Source organism: Pollicipes pollicipes, unplaced genomic scaffold (genome assembly GCF_011947565.3).
Source record: "Pollicipes pollicipes isolate AB1234 unplaced genomic scaffold, Ppol_2.1 Scaffold_3447;HRSCAF=4054_pilon_pilon_pilon, whole genome shotgun sequence".
Taxonomy (NCBI): domain Eukaryota; kingdom Metazoa; phylum Arthropoda; class Thecostraca; order Pollicipedomorpha; family Pollicipedidae; genus Pollicipes; species Pollicipes pollicipes.
The window spans coordinates 14,438,104-14,455,998 of NW_023596297.1; the positions used below are offsets into that span (position 1 = coordinate 14,438,104).

Sequence of the window (17,895 nt, forward strand, 5' to 3'; positions counted from 1 at the left end):
GCTTCCGCGGGAGTTAGCCTGCCGGCCCAGTTGACAGAGTGCTTGGTATCCGGTGACCGACCATATTGCCGCGTAACTTGGCTGACAATGTGTGCACAAAGGCGCTTGATTAAATGCGAACCTGCAATGCTCTAAGTCTGAAACGGCCTCGTGACCAAGTTGTCGCATTTCTGCAACTTTTTGCGTCATTGTATCAATTCGCCTCCGGTTGCAAACTTTTGAACTTACGGAGTAATGCGGACTGGGATCCTGGTGGGGCTTGTGAAATGGCGTTTTGTCGGCAAAAACTTGGCCGACGGCGGAAACAATTTCATGTGCAGACCTACATCTGAAATGAGGTATTTTTGTTGAAAGGATAACAGAACTCTTGTCTGAACTAGATTTGTGAGCAGTTGTGGGCGTTTCCTCCTGATTGATTGGCATGTACTCAATCGCCGGGAGTTGTTCCCGTTACTCTGCATTTATTCATCACGATGTGGTGTCCCTATGGGGTGCGAGTGAGCGATAATGGTGCTTCAGTTTTTGCACCGTTTTAATCCATCGCGTTACGGCCTGAAACGAGGCACAAAAGCAGCATCATGTCAGCTAGTCAGGATTTGATCGGGTTGAAACTGCTTCTTGATGGAATCATTTGGTTTGTCCTGGAAACATAACGTCAGAGAGCTTTTTTGGCAACCCTCTGACGGCTGGTGACTGTAGCATGGGCTGTCAGCATGGGCTGTGGCTTAATACATGTTTGTGATGCGAGAAACACGCGGTTGTCAGCGCAACATACAAACAAACAACGCCGCTGACACCCTATTCACGGCTTCGGACAGGAATCGGCCGACGGCCGGGCTTTGCATAGCACGACGCCAGCACCTCTGTCGAGGCGAAAGGGCCTGGAGCAAAATGACCCGGCTGATCTGAGTGCCGGCTGATGCAGTCGTCACGGGCGTACCGTGATTCCACCCCTAAAGCCAACCTCGCGCACCCGCGGCTTTACAGCAAATGCCCCACGTGCTGGCCGGGCGCGGCGCTCCCAGCGGCCGGCAGTAACGCCGCCCCGGCAGCGCTGTTCCGAACTTCAGCGCCGCGTCGCTCCCGACGACATGGCGACTCGTGATTAAGACCTGGTATGAATGTGTGTCGGCCGTGCCTCACGGCGGTGCCGCGGGCAGCCGGCGGCCGCCGCGGGACGTCCCAGGCGCGCCTGAGATACGGCGCCGTATTTTGGCGCGAGTCGGACGCACGCCGCGCGTGGCGCCGGCGGCAGTGTAGCGCGACTACGACACGGTCCGTCGGGCTCGGGGCATGTCCGGAGGCGAAAGCCGATCCTCTTTCGGGGGGGGGGGGGGGACAGCGCTGGCAGGAACGCAAAAGTAATGTACCGCTCCCTGTGTCATCCACCTACCCTTGCATCCGGAGCGAGCTTTCCTCCGCAACATGACAGGTATATGGCACGTGCATGCTATCAGTTGTGGAGGCCCGACCCCGTACTCCGAGTTACGGGCTACAGAATAAAATTTCAGCCCCGTGCTATACCAGCCAGCGGTGTTCTGCCGGCGCCCTCGTTATGAGGATGTTGCCCGGATTGACAGTGCCGGGCTTCTTTTAGCACCAGAAACTGTTGGCGGATTTGAATACATTGAAAGTTGGTTCTAGTGCCGGAGCAGCAAAACCCTCGGGGTCTTTAGGCCGATGGCAGTAAGTGGCGGCTGATGCCGGCAGAGTGCTGGCACCCAAGCTGCTAGTAGATATGACAGATCTACTCGACACGTCCCCTCAGGTTGTCACATGCTTCACCTTTTGTCCGTCTTATGACATTTGTTACGGCTGGTCACACCCACTGTTTTGCCCTCGCGTGAGCGGATGTTTCATGGCGATTGGCGAGCATGGGCTGCCCCACGTGCGGGTGTCACTGCTCTCATAACTCGGTCCGGGGTTGTTTGGTCGCACGTGAAGCGTCCTCACCACCGTCAGCACCCACGCAGGGCGGCCGGCAGAGCCACCGCCGACGCCACCGCAGCATGCCTCACACGACTCCTGGCCGCGGCGGCATTGCATGCCTCGCACGACCCCTGGCTGCGGCGACATGGCATGCCTCGCACGACCCCTGGCCGCGGCGGCATAGCATGCCTCGCACGACCCCTGGCCGCGGCTACATGGCATGCCTCGCACGACCCCTAGCCGCGACGACATGGCATGCCTCGCACGACCCCTGGCTGCGGCGACGTGGCATGCCTCGCACGACCTCTGGCGGCGGCGGCATGGTCTCCCCGCGACTCAGACCTGGCCGAGAATGGCCAGGACCCTGGCTAGGGCGACAGCGGAGCATGCGGACGAGCTGCTGCGTCCTGGGAACCACGCACGCGTGTCAGAGAGGCTCGGCCGCCAGACGCGTCACACGGATGTCACATCAGTGCCACGGTAAAAATTCCTACCGACAGAAGTGCTACATCGGTGGTATGTGACAGTAATTTCATTGCAAAAACTTGCACAGACTTTCCTTGTACGCGACATTACTTCTATTGCAAAAATTCATGCAAGAAATTAGTGCTACACGACAAAATTATAAAGCGAGGACTCATTCAGTTTTCACTCATACCTGGCATTACTTCTGCAGAATCTTATACACCACATGAGTATTACATGACGCAACTTCAACCGCAGAAACATGTACCAATGATTACTTCTGCAGCAAATACTTGACCTCAAGTCTTCACGGTAACGCTAATGTCGCGCAAAAGTATTTGTAGTAGGAGGAATGCCGTGCGTAAGCAATGGTGCATAAGGTTTCGCGGTAGCGGTAATGACGGGTGTAAGTTTTGTCATGTGGCACTAATGCCGCGTAGCAGTCTTTACAGCAGACATAAAGTCGTTTATAAGTAATGACGGTAAATGACAACCACACATTTTTGAAGCATAAATTTTGTCGTGTAACACTTACGTCGCGTACAGTTTTTGCAGTAGCAGTATGACGAGTATACTGGAAGTTTTTGAAGCCTCCTTTTTGTCGCGTAGAACTAACGTCGTGTGCAAGTATTGGCGCTAGAAGTAGTGTCGTAGCACTCGCATCTGTAGTTTTTGTTGAAGCACTAACGCCGTGGACCAGATCGCTCCCGCCTGCCCGCAGCGCGCGAGGCGCGGGAGTGCGGCGTGGCGTCCTCGGAAACGCGGCAGTGCAGCAGATGTAGCTGTAATGCGGAGTGAATGAGCACCGCCGCCTGAATAGCGTTGTGAATGGCGCCGCTCGTTCCATACACGGACAGCGAGGCGTTTGGCTGGGGAAGGAGGAGAAAAAGCCGAGATTTGCGCCTCGCTTGCTGCAATGCCATGTTGGGCGTCAGCCGCTGCCACTTACGGATATCGTCGCCATCTGCGTCCTGCTGGGCGTTCGGGAATGGCGAGGTGTACTTGCGAATGCTGCCATCGGAAATAGTGGTTTAAATCAGTGACAGTTGTTAGTTGTTGTTACGTTTTGATATCCGTGCTGACTTTCTGTTTAGTTACGTACATTAATAAAAATTATAGAGAGCAGTCAGTTGCATGCTCCGTGTCGATGTTTCATGTTATTTTATATTGAACACACATCAGCTTTAGGTGATGCCATGAAGACGTTGCTGCAGTCGCCCAGAGCAATTTGGCACCGGAAGAACCCAAAGCCCGAAGGGTACCGTGCGACATCGTTGAGTGTCAGCTGTCTCTCCTTAGATGGCACGGTGTGTGTTGTTAAATGCCAATGACAGTCTTCTTTCGTGTCAAGAAGGAAGCTAGACGTATTTCTGAAGACCCTGCTTTGAAACGATGTGCCACGTATTGACATGGGCTGGCCCTCCGAAGAATGGTTTGATATGACAATAGTTAGTTAAATAGTTTGATATGACAATAGTTAGTTAAATAGTTTGATAGGACCATAGTTGTTTAGTTAAATACTAAGAGAGGTGCGATCGACGTCATCCGCTTCTAATTTATTCTTTGTTCTCATTTGTGGTAGGACTTTCTCTCATCTGCTTACCGATCCTACCATTTTAGTCTTAATTTGGCTTCTGTGGGGAAAGGTTATGCGACACTGGTGCCCGCCTTGTGGCGGTCCCTTTGTCTCAAGCGCTACAGGCGAATACAAACAGCAAAATTGGCAAGACTGGAGATGTTCTGAATTTTTTGAAGTGGGAAAGCTGCGTCTTTTGAAAAATACTATTTATTCGATTTTCAACAGGGATAAAAAGATAGTGACGATCTTTCTGACCTTTTAGGTGATGTTTTAACTACTTTTACACACACTAATGTTACGTACGCCTGATGCGTGCGCTTTATAAACAAAAGCAAAATTTCGTTAGACGAGGGTTAAAGCAAGCTGCTCTTGCTTGTATGTGAGAGGGAAGATACAGCAACATGAAAGTAGTGTGGTTCTGCAATGCCTTACGTTAAAACAGTGCCGCTTAATAGTTAAAACGTGCCGATTTGTGAAATACATCAGTTACTTCCTTCACGTTTGATGGACCAGTAATGTTTGCGACATGCAGGACACGGCGATGAAGATAAATAATGCGTGGGAAAGGCAAGACACATGAACGCAAACGCAGTGAACAGCATGCAATACACCACGGTCAATGCGGCGAAATGGACAACACCGGATTTGCCGTATATTGGAGGTCAACAAACATTTCAACCGAAGTCATCATCGGAATCGATCATCAGAACCTGCGGAAGCCTCGTGGACGGAACGCTGAATACTTAGCTGTTTTAAACCTCCAGTAGCCCTGACCCATAGCACAAAGTAGATTGATTTTCCTTTCGTTTGTGGAAACAGTGCCAGAACGCTTATTATTCCCGCATCTTGTAACGCAGCCACTTCTTGATCACCTAACAATTGATATGCTGCCTCAGCATGCACTTCATTGGTCTTAAACAATCGCGTAAGCACATTCATTAATGGTCATTCTGCTCTTTACAGCATATATTCTTAAAACACAAGCGAGTATTTCTATTCCGTACCTAATGTGAGCCACCAAATGACAGCCAGCAGACAAAGTTGTCATCCTTAATTTATTGTGTCGAAATGGGAATGTTCACTGATAGCTGAAGCAGGCAGACCGTTCAGACCTGCGACGTCAACATTGTTTTTGGGATCACGTCAACAGTGCGTGAGCCGGCCTAAGGGCATACCACACTGAACATCGGGGTGATTATTCAGCATATCAGAGGACAGTTCTCTCAGCCGAGTAGCCGGCTGGCCATCAGTGTCATATAATCACCGGATACCGACCTACCCACCACTTACAGGTCATGTGGACGGCATATGACCGGCGTGGGCGAGTTTTCTTACCCCAGTATCATCGTGCCCGATGACAAAGGTCAGCAGTCACCGCCCAGTGGCCGAGCTAGTTCGTCGCCTCCCACTGCCCCTGACCCCTCCCCACGCCCCCACATCCTGGATGGACTGGTCTGGACCGGAAAAGCTTCGCCGTGTTTCTCTGCTTCTGTGGCGGCTTTTATACGTCGACCCATCGACTTGTAAGCATCATTGACAACATTTCTGCTAAAACGTAGCAAGGTAAGATACTCTCTTCTTTCGACGCCACCCAATCCCGTTTATAGTGGGGAACGAACAGTATAAATGTAGCAAGTTCATTTCGTACAGCCCAACGCACCGTGGCATTGATATCGACTTAAACCTCTGTTCAAAAACACAACGGCTGGACCACCGTCCGGTGGCCAGGTGGTTGACCTCCCGAATACAATTTGACCCTTTTCCGATACGCTGTCGCCCCCATCACGCCAACAGCAGTCCGAACCTCTCCGTGGGCGGCTAATGATTGGGACCGCACCCCCAGGACACGCATTCCTTGCCGCCGGCCGACCGCCCTGCTTCCTCGAGCAGGGTGGGCGCACTCTCAGCCGGAGGGGCGCGCCGACTCAGGTGTAAAACGCCCGACCATCAGCGGCCGTCACCGCGGGGGCCTGGCACGCGCCGCCCCGCGGAGGGTCCGACTGCAGGGGGGGGGGGGGGGAGGGAGAGGGGAGCGGCCCATCGCCCGTCATGGGACCAGGCGGAGCCGCCCGCCACCCGCCACCCATCCGGTTTGTGTCTGGAGGTTTAGGCCAAACCGGTTTGTGTCTGGAGGTTTAGGCCAAACCGGTTTGTGTCTGGAGGTTTAGGCCAAACCGGTTTGCGTCTGGGGGACGCTGTTGGAAAGCGCGGGGGTCCAGGTATCTGGAAACGCCGCGGGACCTTTCGTCCACGCTATTCAGTATAAGAGCCGGTATGGTAATCCCGATTTGGGATCAGCCATGTGTCACTAGGGACATTTCTATTTTACGTTTTTTAGAGGTGAGTCTTATGCGATGTGTTAATTCGGGTTTAGTAACTTCCTTTGTCACAATATGTGGTGCTAGGCAAAAAAACAAGCATCGAACGAAACTACATTTTTATCCTGTTTTTGTAAATTTGACTGCGAAACTTGGGTTTTGATATGCAAATTATCTACAATCCGCATTCTGCGTGGTATGAACCTAAGAATGGGACATCAGTACTTTGATCTAGCAAATGGGACTGAATAAATAGAGCTTCGCTGTGAATGGTTGTTTATCGCCTGCGAACGGGTTGGAAATTCCACGCATTACGTTCTTACCTACAGCAAATTATGTTGCGCTTTAATGCATTTTCACAGGTGAAGACGTTATCTGCGTGTCCACAGGTTGCCCTCGACAAAGAACTACCATCCATCATGTTGTTGTGGATTTACTCCTGCGCCCATCAATTCTTGTTTGGACGATCAAATATTTCGAATAGCAAGAGACCACCCTGGTTGTAAACTTCTGCGAGCCCACGGAAAGCAAGCCTGCTTGAATATTGAAGCATGACTCCCAATGTTAAAATAATTTGGAAAGTTAACGGTACAGCATAAGTGCAGCATACTTAACCCAGCACAGATTGATTTAAGCCGGCAGGCAGTTCATTCGGCATTCGAAGGCTTATTGATATGATAAGTTCCTAACCGGGTTTATAAGTGTATCAAACGAGTTGCTAGACGGGGTTGATGCGCCGCGGGGAGTATAATCTGAACAAGCATCAGCGGCATATGCAAGTGAGCGTGAAGTTGGGTGTAAAGTGTGCTAAAAACAGTTGAAGTAGTTAGGACTTGCATAGTCATATGCATAGGCGGTAAAGGACGCGAGGTGAAAACGTATTAAGTGCCAGATTTCCCCTGCCATGACTGCGCAGTGTCGGTGTCGACATCATTGGTGCCTCTGTGTTGCAGACGTGCCGCGGGCTCCGCAGCGCCCCCTGGTGGTCAGCTTCACCTCCAGGTCCGCCGAGCTCTCGTGGGCCCCGCTGTACTCGCAGACGGGCGCCTCTGCGCTCAGATACCTCCTGCAGAAACGGTGCGTTTGTCATCACGTGGTAACGTGTAATTTCCGTGCAGTACATCGCTATGGTGCAGTCTAGTTGGATGTGACTTCGTCATCCTCGCTTACCGGAAGGACCTGATCGGGACCATGCCGACGGACAGGGGGAAGGTCGAAGGAAGCTTGGAATGCATGCTCAGAACTTGGAATGACAGATCCAATGCAATGTAGCACTGTAAAGACACCACAACAGCAGGCTTTTTGTACAGTAATGTCTTGTTTTTTCCTGAAAAGATCCACAGGTTTTAAGAGCACTGATCCCCAACATTGCATTAGAATTAGGAATCCTTGCATAAGTAAATGAAAATGAATTTCGAAACCATCCGTACTTTACTGCTTCTGTAAACGCTTTTTCTTATTTGTTTTCTATCGAGCGGAAGTAGCCACTGCGGGGTGGAAGTCCAAACCCCGATGGCGATTGTTTAGTTCTAAATACATTCATTATATCGCAAAAGCACGGATGGAATAATTGTTCTATCGTTCTTGTCCGGTATGTAAAGATGCACACACCCGACTCGCCAGGTGAAGACGGTGCGAGCAGTTATCACACCCGTGATGCGCATACCTTGTCACCATCCTTCCGTGAAACTGTCAGTTGCAAAGTGTCGACCAACTTCACGCTTGAGCTTACCACCCTCGCTGGAAGGATTTCCTGCTAAGTTTATTCTTAGCAGTGCTTCAGTCACCGCTCAAGCATGCGAAGCGTAGCCGTGTTGAATTTGACCTCGCCGTTGCTCGGTCCGCAGCCGGTACGACCCGCCGGCGCCGTGGGACCTGCAGCACGAGATCACCATCCCGGATAACAGGACCACCTTCAACGTCACCGGCCTCAAGCCTTTCACCGCCTACAGCTTCCGCATCTTCTCGGTCAACAAAGTCGGCCGCAGCCTGGCCAGCGAGCCCTCCTACCCGATGGTCACGCACCGAGAACGTGAGTAGAAGAGACAACATAAAAGCGAAGAAGCAAAGGGTAGTTAAAAGGGATAGCGATGTCTTTCGTTGTCATGGGACAAGAAATGCCGCGAACCTGCTCTGCTGCTGAGCTGAAATCCAGTGGTGATGAAAATTAATCAGCTCAACGAATTGTAATCTAGGTAAAGCTCTAGTTTGGAATGTTCAACTTTTACCAAAGTTTTAATCGCTAAGAACTGTATTACCGAGCAACAATAACCATAAGTCCCATGACATATAATGGAAGTGGTCAAGCATGCTACAAACAGAACATATGTTCCACCATTGCGGCTTCCTCACTGTCAGCCTTTTAAAAGCCTCTACTTGTCCTTGACGTCAAAAAACGTGATTCATAATTGTTCTTATTTTTGAAAACAGCTGTCCCTGAGGAAGGCGTAACGGTAAAGTGACCGCCCTGTTTTTGGCTCATCTTTATATGCCCCGAGACTTTGTTCCTTCTTTCATCGTGATTCAAACCTAAACTTTGCGTTCTATCAAGTTAAGCTGTAATGACTTGTGTTGTGTACCATTCCTCTAAGCGCATTTAAATGAAGTGCAAACGCTTTCCGACGCTGTGCCTTGCACCAAGAAGCTCTATAGGTCCTTCTCCTCACAACGACACGAATTTCGTAAGGAGTTTGCGATCACGGTGATTCAAGCGCTTTACTTGAGCTCTATGGGTGTTCCATTGCGCGCATAAACCATGACGTGACGTGAGCTTCGTGGCGTAGCAGTTGCTTGGCAGTTGTTACCATGTCTAACAGAAATCTAGACCTTCCGAAGGATGAAACAGACCGATTTGTCAATCCAGACAGCCCTGGCTAGTCGGAGCACCATGGTGTTCCAGTGCTGTCAGCGCAATCAATAGTCGGCTTACAATATACTGCGGCAGGATCTGTTTGTGGATAGTGGATAGTGGTTTGTGGAAGTGGATAAATGTGATAGTCGGGCGGGGTCCGATGCTTCGCCATAGAAATATTTATTGGGGGGGGGGGAGTTGAACATGGACGGATGGTAAAGGTCCAGTGGTAAGCGTAGCCGGCTCCCACGTGGGGCTCGGGTTCAAACCCCGGCTACGCCATGTACTCTGAGCGCCAATATAGACCCTGCAGCCGTCGGCGCTGCATAAAAGGGCGGGCGATAATATGCGTCGTGTTTCCTTAATAAGGTGGAGGATGGACAGCTCCTGATGGCGGCTCAGACCAAGACACTGGTTTTAATCTGAATTGTTTCGGATTTTATTTACTTTCTCAGTTTTCCCGGGTATTTTGCGGGGTAGGTGGTAGTTTTGGTTGCTAAAAACGCCAGAAAGTCTCAATGACAGTTGGAAATAAGTGTTCTACATTCAGCAAGTCTTTTTTAACATGTATTTGTCGTGCTTATTTCAGACAGATGTGAACTAAATGCATGGGGAAAGAGAGAGAGAGAGAGAGAGAGAGAGAGAGAGAGAGAGAGAGAGAGAGAGAGAGAGAGAGAGAGAGAGAGATATATATATATATATATATATATATATATGCGTGCGTGCGTGCGTGCGTGCGTGCGTACGTGCGTGCGTGCGTGCGTGCGTGCGTGCGTGCGTGTGTGTGTGTGTGTGTGTGTGTGTGTGTGTGTGTGTGTGTGTGTGTGTGTGTGTGTGTGTGTGTGTGTGGTGTGTGTGTGTGTGTGTGTGTGTGTGTGTGTGCGCGTGTGACACTCTGCGGACTTATTGGCTTCAACTCAGCTATTACGCCGTATTCAGATGCTGTACCTGGTCCATCTCCATCCGGCCCGGTGGGACGTGCGGAATGCAGCACTGGGGACCGATTGTTTACTCGGGCTTATGGCGCATAGGAGAGGCAGCTGCGTTGCGGAAGACTGCTGAGCAAGAATTACTTGCTCCACGCTAAGTAGGTCGTCGATTTTAATATCTATTACCTGCTGATTGCAGGGTAGCTTGTGGTGGTTGCAGACAGATTTAAACAAAATACGCGGAGAAAAGACAGCTAACCAAATCGTCTCGGAACCTGTCAGATAGTATAAATATTGGAACAACTATTCCCCATCTGCAGCGTGGCTCACAAAATACTGCTGACTTACCGGCTTTATATACTCTCAAACCCAAGCCAGGCTCGCAGCTAAGCGCTCCCATTCAACCCAGCATCCACCGATCGCCAGCGCGGCGGCTAACCTCGGCGCCTTCCCAGCGCGGCTGTCGCGTGCTGGAGGCGTCCAATGAATTCCCAAATCGTCTGCCACTCTGCGTGGAGGGCTGTTGACACGGCCTGGAAACGCGCTGGCGCCTGGCAGAGTGCGGCACTTAGCTTTCCAGCGAAATACTGGCGGGGGACCAGAGGGTAATCGGGCCCGGCCGAACGCCAAGTCCAAGCCGCTGACGAATCACGCGTGAGGTTCGCAGGAACAGCATGCGAAATAGACGGTGCCTCGAGTGAAGTTCGCAGGAACAGCATGCAAAATAGGCCGTGCCTCGAGTGAAGTTCGCAGGAACAGCATGCAAAATAGGCCGTGCCTCGAGGCCCGGGTCTCCCAGCGGCAGCCTCGACATTGGACGGGCATCGCGGGCCTTCCGTCTGCCTGAAACTGCTCCGGCGAGTTGTCGACGCCCGCTTTGTTTTTGGAAGCGTCCAAAGTTGGAGGGCAACGAAGTCTAAGTGCACCTAATGCTGGCAAGCCGTGCTACTCCTGTGAAAGCCGGTTGAAACGTCTGCTGTATTTCAGCGTAATGCTGTTCGCTTTGCCGCTGCCAGAAGGTTGTGTTGCCGGAGTTTTGTATGCCGCTGTGACAGCATACCGTTAAAACGGCTGCTGCCACATGTCACACATTAACGGCGGCCATTTGTCGGCTGCAACTGCAAACCAGTCCATAGTGTTCGAATCAATCAAAACGTCCTCTGGGAAAGTGCGCTGCAGCGCTCGCTATAGCACTTTGTGTAATGTCGTTTGCATACGCTTGATGCCCGCCAATAAGCTGAGGTTTACTGGTCGAGGCTTGGTTTTGCCTGACCCGACGGGAGTGCGCGGTGCTGACCCCCCTCGGGGCGTGAATTTCATAAAGTTAATGGAGGCTGTATAATGGTATATACCTAACGTGCACGACGGTGCACCGATGCACCATATGACGCTTTTGCAAGCAAGGCCTGCTCAAGAAGTTCTGGGTCTGTTTTCAACGCAATAGTCCTTTACACGGTTGCAAGATTAGACAGAAACCTAATTTGGTGCCAAATCTAAAATGGTAAAAAAATACGACCAAGAGAGGAACCTATCCGTGTCGGACCTATCAAAGTAGCCATAGCCATTTGTGCTACCTAAACGTCTTTGTTTCGTCGTCATCTCGAAAGACCTGAGCTCCTGGTGTTTTGGAATTATGAGTTCAACGTTCTTATGTCAAGTTCACAACCACATAACAATGGTCGGAGACATGACATAACGAGTAAGTGCATAATGACCAAAGAGGTTTCCGGGCAAGATGAACTAGCTTTTTTATAGGCACGGCAAACTATCACGGTTTCGCTTTTGTTTATCCTAGTTATCGTGCATTTCAGATGTGGTACTAAGCTAGGTTTCTGTCTAGTAATGGTAGCGGCAAAAGAGTTAATGCATCAGGCAGTTGCCAAGAAACCCCCCACCAAAAAATGAATCACGTGTCGAAGCACGGACACGCCAGCTGCGTCTATCCATGGCGCAAGATAGCTAACAGGTCACATCCGTCAGCGAGAGATACGTAGAAAATAACAGGGCAACCGAAGGGTGCAAGGCTAGATTCCTAAAGAGGGCTGGGTGGTTGGGTTCCTAAAGAGGGTGGTTGCCGATCAACCACAATCGAAGCCACGAGTAGTGGGATTCTGTTCAGCAGACAGGTGCCAATGTGCAGCCGTTGTGAGCCCCTGTGACGTTCACTCGGTGATAGATACCTGGCGTGATCGCCGTCGGGTACCATCTAGCGTGAGCGGCACCACCGTGCGCCGCTCACGCCGATCGTCCCGAGTGTCAACGACGGGATCGTGGCGAGCGGCGCCGGCTCCGCCTCGCCCCATTCGGCTGCCCCGACACGTGGGTCGATGTCGTGCCGCGGCCGCCGCCTCGACCCCGCCCGCACCAGCTCCGTCGCCGTCGTGTTCCATTCAGGACATGACTCTCTCGGGCGCCAGGCGCTTCCGTAGACGCTGGCCTACCGGACGGCCCCATCGGGACGGGGGTGGGAGGGGGGGGGGGGGGCAGGCGTAGTTGGCAACAAGGCCATGCAGCAGTCAGGTCTTTGAGAGCGCCTCTCGAGGTAAAGCATCCAGTATCGTCGCGCTTCAACAGCTCAAATTAATGGGTTCAAGCCTTCGAAGAAGGGCTTGGTGTCGTGCATCAACTTAAGGAGGACATCCGACAGCTGAGCAGTTCTGTAATGTGGAAAATGTCAGCATTAATACCATAGAGCCCGTGAGCTATTACTGCATCCTTGGCGACAGTGCGACCTATGGATAGACTAGTGGAGTGTGCGTGCCGACTGCGGCTACGACTGTACTTTCTGTCCTCCATTCTTCATATTCGCCTGACCATCATGTAAATTTAAGTTCTCCCTTTGCGTAATTTTATAGCTCTGCACATCGTGTTTTGTATTTCTACTTCCTATATCCTCAAGCGCAGTCATTTCCTTATTTGGTCATCAATATGCACATTAACATAACTAAGGTGTGCCCTTTGGGACTTTTAAACAAGCACCTCCTGTTTCATTAAAGATCGATAACTGGGATAACTTGGATAACTTGGACTCATTATACGTGGTTGCTTGGTTGTCGCAGCTGAATGTGTTTTGAGGGCATTCTGCACTCTACTCGATGTTTCCCATTATCGCAAAATATCCTACGCCAGATCTTTGTACCTAGCAATAGGCAACGATTGTTCTCAAAACCCGACCAGCAAATGCGCAGGCAGTAAACGCTCATATTCAATATCAGTAGATCATCTCTCTGGCCTAGTAAGCCTGGAACTATCGTAGTCGGGACTGTAGCGAGTTGACGTTCCCGCAGCGCCGAGCGGCAAGCCCACCGTCGTCAAAACGTTCAGTCCCACCGCTGACACCATTGAGGTCATCTGGAGGCCGCCGGACCGCTCCGAGATGAACGGAGAGTTCATCGGTCACGTGATTGCGTACCGACCACGTGACCTGGACGGGGCGGAGTGGACTACGATCGACCTACCCGGCAACGTGAACGAAACCACAGTGAGTATGTTGACTATTTTCCTGCTGATTTATGTCGTTTGTGGCAGTGCCGGGAGATGGCCGTGCACGCGGTTTACGAGAAGGAGCATCATGTCGTCAAATATGCTATCTCGGCGCTCCATTTCTTAGAATGATGCTCGGTGGTGTTATTGCGCAACTTGCAGCGTGCTGAAAACGCTGTAAATTTGGGGCCAACGTGTCAGGGTTGGGTGCGATCTCGGATCATGTGCGCCTTGGTCATAATGTTGGAGCATTTAAATCTGTGGCTGCCCCACCTTCTGCACGAAGGTGTGAATTCGGCACCACACACTCTTGGTGTTGTAAGGAGAAAATCAGCGCAACATTTGCGGATCCAAAAATTTACAGGCTGTTTTCAAAAAGTTGGGTTTCATCAATGTGTTTGTGCGAGAACAAAACTTGTGCTGGATGTTCACCTTGCATACACCGCATTTCACCATATTGCTGATCAAGTATGGAACATGTCCGTAAGGTGCACAAGACGCTGATCGGAATTTCTTTTCTGGGTGCCGTTTCCCACAGCTCTTAACCGAAACGTCGCGTATTTTTGACATCATTGCCACCATGCATAAAGTCAGATTGTAAGATTCGCGCCGCCGTGTATGTGCAATATGCAGACCTACATCAGGCATGCGTTTCCCAGAGCTATATAATCGAGGACTTGACGCCCTATACGGAGTACCTAATACGAGTCGGCATCAAGAACATGGTGGGACTCGGACCGTACGCCGTCGTCAGGGAAACGACCTTGGAAGGAGGTAAGTTCTTTTTTAAAAAAATTATCCAAGCCTTACACTGAACGGTGTCATACCAAACACTTGTGCGAGTGCGAGTGCAAATGTCAAGATTATAATTGCCCAAGGCCACGCAGAGCCAGTGAAACACTCTGATCCTTTAAAGTGTAGTCTTGTTATGACGTCACTGAAAATTAGCATAAGATGAGTGGGTTGATATGATGAGAAACCATAATTACTTTGAAATCATCGGTCAAGAACAGATGCTGCGCACTCCTCATGCAATTCTCAACACTTCCACTGCCGGTGACCTCCTCTCACGCCTATTTAAAGTTTACAGTGGCGTGGCATTCTGGGTTCCCACAGCAGGCTGCTATGCGGATGACGGGCATCTGAAATTTTGAGCATCTATCTATTTTGAGGGCATCTGGACATCATCTAGGCATTTATTTTGAGCTGCCGGTTTTCGTGACTGTTACGCATGTTGTTGTGTTCTAGTTCCAGACCGGCCGGAAAACCTCACGCACTCGCTGGTCGGGGACAGCTGGGCGTTGCTAACGTGGAAGGAGCCGGTGCATCCCAACGGCGTCATAGTGGGGTACTACCTTTACTTCGAGTTCACTCGGGGAATCAGGAGCATCACAGACAACAGGATCATCAGGGAGGCCAGGCCGCAAATGGCTTATAACTTGACAGGGTTAGGTAAGTTTCATGAAAACTTTGATGAAGTGCAAAGTCTGCGAACCGATCCTTAACTCCAACTGCTGCATCGTAGGTGATGGATGTAAATGGATCTCAAGACGCCTTTGGAATGGTTATTATTGATGCAGGTCGCTTGCCTCGCCGCACAGAAGTCCATTTATTTTACCACCAGTTGTGGGCACTTCAGTCAATAACCCTCGGCACTTAAGAGCCGGGTATACGAGGCGGTATTCCCACTTAGGGTGATGTCCCCAGTCCGGATCGAAATAATTGTGAGCCAGCTGATGTCTTTTATTCTATTAAGGATTGGTCTAAGAAAGACCCTTGAAACAAATGTAAGCAAAACGTCGACTTACTGGGTCGGCTGACGTAACTGGCTTAATTTCAAGATCACGTCTAACATAGATTATCGTAGAATATTTTGCGCATAGAACAGCTGGTTTCAGTCCAGCTATTTTCAAAATGGCTTTAACAGAAAAACCCTTCCAGCCAAAGTCGTCCAAAACGGTACGTGTTGTACCATGGGGTTGGATGCTACGTAGTGTTCCCACTACTTTGCTCCCACCGATGTTTGCTTTTCATTTATTCCAGCTGCTTACACGCGTTACACAGCTTGGGTTCACGCCAAGACGAGCAAGCACGAGGGCCAGAAGTCGGAGAACCTGGTGTTCCGCACGGACGTGGGCGGGCCGAGCGCGCCGCTCTTGTCCAACGTCACGTGCCAGGCCGACACCTCCATCTACGTGCGCTGGCGGCGGCCGGAGCGGGTACGGGGCTCCATCGACCTGTACTACGTGCGCTACCGGAGCGAGTACGACACGGACTTCGAGCAGATCCAGATTCCTACGGCCGTCAGCGTCGAGCAAGAGCAGGTAAGTTTTTGCTCTTCATGGGGACATTTCTGGTCTTCTTATTCCACCTTTACATTATAGCGGCAAGAGAATATCCTGCCACACTGCTTGCAGGCGTTCAGGTTAAGCGTATATAGGGATGCGATGAACTGTTTATACTGTAAATGCAAACGCGATTTTGTTCCAAGGCAACGTTCAAGAGATCTCCCCCCCTCTAGTGCGTGCTGCAGCTTGTTCCTTAAACCTTTGATTCTGTTTCGCAGCTCGCACTCAAGAACCTGACAACGGACACCATGTACGAAGTCAGCGTGGTCGGCGTCACTAAATCTCGGTTCAACACCTCTGTCCTGTACTGGGGCCAGTCGTCGGAATCCAGGAAGGTGATGCTGCAGCCCGACTGTGAGAAGATCCAGTACCTGAAGATGATGAACTCCCGGCGGACCGGCTGGGATCTCAGCTCGGGCATGGTCGCTGGCGTAGCCTGCGCCAGTTTCGCCTTGCTTCTCGCCATGACGGCGTTCTTCGTTTGGAGGTGAAAATCGTTGGGCACCTGCGTTTTGGGGGTTTCTGATTTACGTGGTTGTATCTAGGGATGGAAATATATGGCCAGGGTTTGGAAACGCTGTTTGCTGAGGCTGTGTGGTCTTACCGGGGTCTGGTCGCCCCAGTAACGTATGGTGTTGCAACTGGATTGGCTGTGAGGTTGAAAAGCCTTTCGGCGCTCGGGGCTTTCGGGAAGCTTGTTAGAACCAGTGCTAGCTTGTTCTCGGATTCTAAGCATTGCTCGCGGTAACGACGAGGGCATTTTTCCTCCCCAGGAAATACTTTCAGGCGGCCTATAACTACCTGGACGAGCCGAGCAAGACGTGTAGCACACTCTCCACCGAATGGGAGAACGACTCCCCGGACGGCAGCACGGCCGGTCCCATCCCTGTCCACCTGTTCCCCAAACACGTCAGTAGACTACACGCCGACGGCGACATCGGCTTCAGCAAAGAGTACGAGGCGATCCAGACGCAGACGTTGCTGGACGGCTACGCGTCCGACCTCAGCCAGCATACCGAAAACAAGGACAAGAACAGATACCTCAACATTGTGGCTTGTGAGTGGCCTCAGCTTCTTACTTCAGCAGCCTCTTGAACAAGCGCTCATATTGTAATCCAGACAATCAAAAGTTACTTACCATAATCTTTCCAAAACACAGACTGGCTGGCTGGCTGGCCATGCTGGCTTACTGGAGTGTAAAAATTTACCAGCGACTCATCACCCAGTGCATGCACGATCATTTCTAGCAAAATCCCGAAACCGCTGTAAAAACCTTTACCTGCGTTCACAGACGACCACACGCGGGTGCCTCTGCAGCTGATGGGGTCGCAGAAGCAGTGTGACTACGTGAACGCCAATTACATTGACGGCTATCAGAGGAGACGGGTCTACATCGGCACTCAAGGCCCGCTGCCGGCCACGTTTGACAGCTTCTGGAGGATGGTGTGGGAACAGAACGTCCACGTTCTCGTCATGATCACCAATCTGGTGGAGCGAGGCAGGGTATGTCTAGCCGTGATCTCTTTGTCAACATTGGATGAGTTGCAGAGCGTTTGCCTCAGTGATTCCATGCAACGTGGAAGGCGTCGTGAATGGTGCAGTGAGCTTGCAGGGTGACTTTTTGTACCGGCATAGAAACTCGTGCTTTGTGAGAAAGTTTGTCGTTTAATGCATTTTCTGTTGTGTCACAAACCAGAAATGGGGGACAGGATGCCGTCTTTATCCTGTAAGTGGACCTGGGTTGGCAAGTTTTGGGCGCCGAGAAGGATTTCATTCATAGTAATGTTCGGCAATTCTTTGCATACTTTGATATCATAACACTTTACGTCGATATGATATTATAATAGTTTTGTTCCATTGCTTTCATGTCGCTAGGCTTTTTTATGTCTCCGAGGCCATGGGCGCCTGAACAGCGGCTAGTTCAGCAGACACCCTACGCAAATCTCACAATATTTTATTGGAATATCGTAATATCGTGAAATATCGTAGTTTC

The 17,895-nt window shown here is 50.9% G+C and overlaps 1 protein-coding gene across 1 annotated transcript in view; it reads left to right on the top strand.

Annotated features, from left to right (window-relative positions):
• Positions 1 to 17,895, top strand: part of LOC119092171 (tyrosine-protein phosphatase 99A) — a 43,878-nt gene that overhangs the window by 22,120 nt on the left and 3,863 nt on the right. The window contains exons 3-11 of the mRNA XM_037215147.1: positions 7,245 to 7,368; positions 8,139 to 8,323; positions 13,359 to 13,552; positions 14,214 to 14,328; positions 14,803 to 15,006; positions 15,598 to 15,878; positions 16,121 to 16,389; positions 16,676 to 16,959; positions 17,194 to 17,405. Coding sequence (XP_037071042.1) covers positions 7,245 to 7,368; positions 8,139 to 8,323; positions 13,359 to 13,552; positions 14,214 to 14,328; positions 14,803 to 15,006; positions 15,598 to 15,878; positions 16,121 to 16,389; positions 16,676 to 16,959; positions 17,194 to 17,405 — 1,868 coding nt within the window. The remainder of the gene's footprint in view (positions 1 to 7,244; positions 7,369 to 8,138; positions 8,324 to 13,358; positions 13,553 to 14,213; positions 14,329 to 14,802; positions 15,007 to 15,597; positions 15,879 to 16,120; positions 16,390 to 16,675; positions 16,960 to 17,193; positions 17,406 to 17,895) is intronic.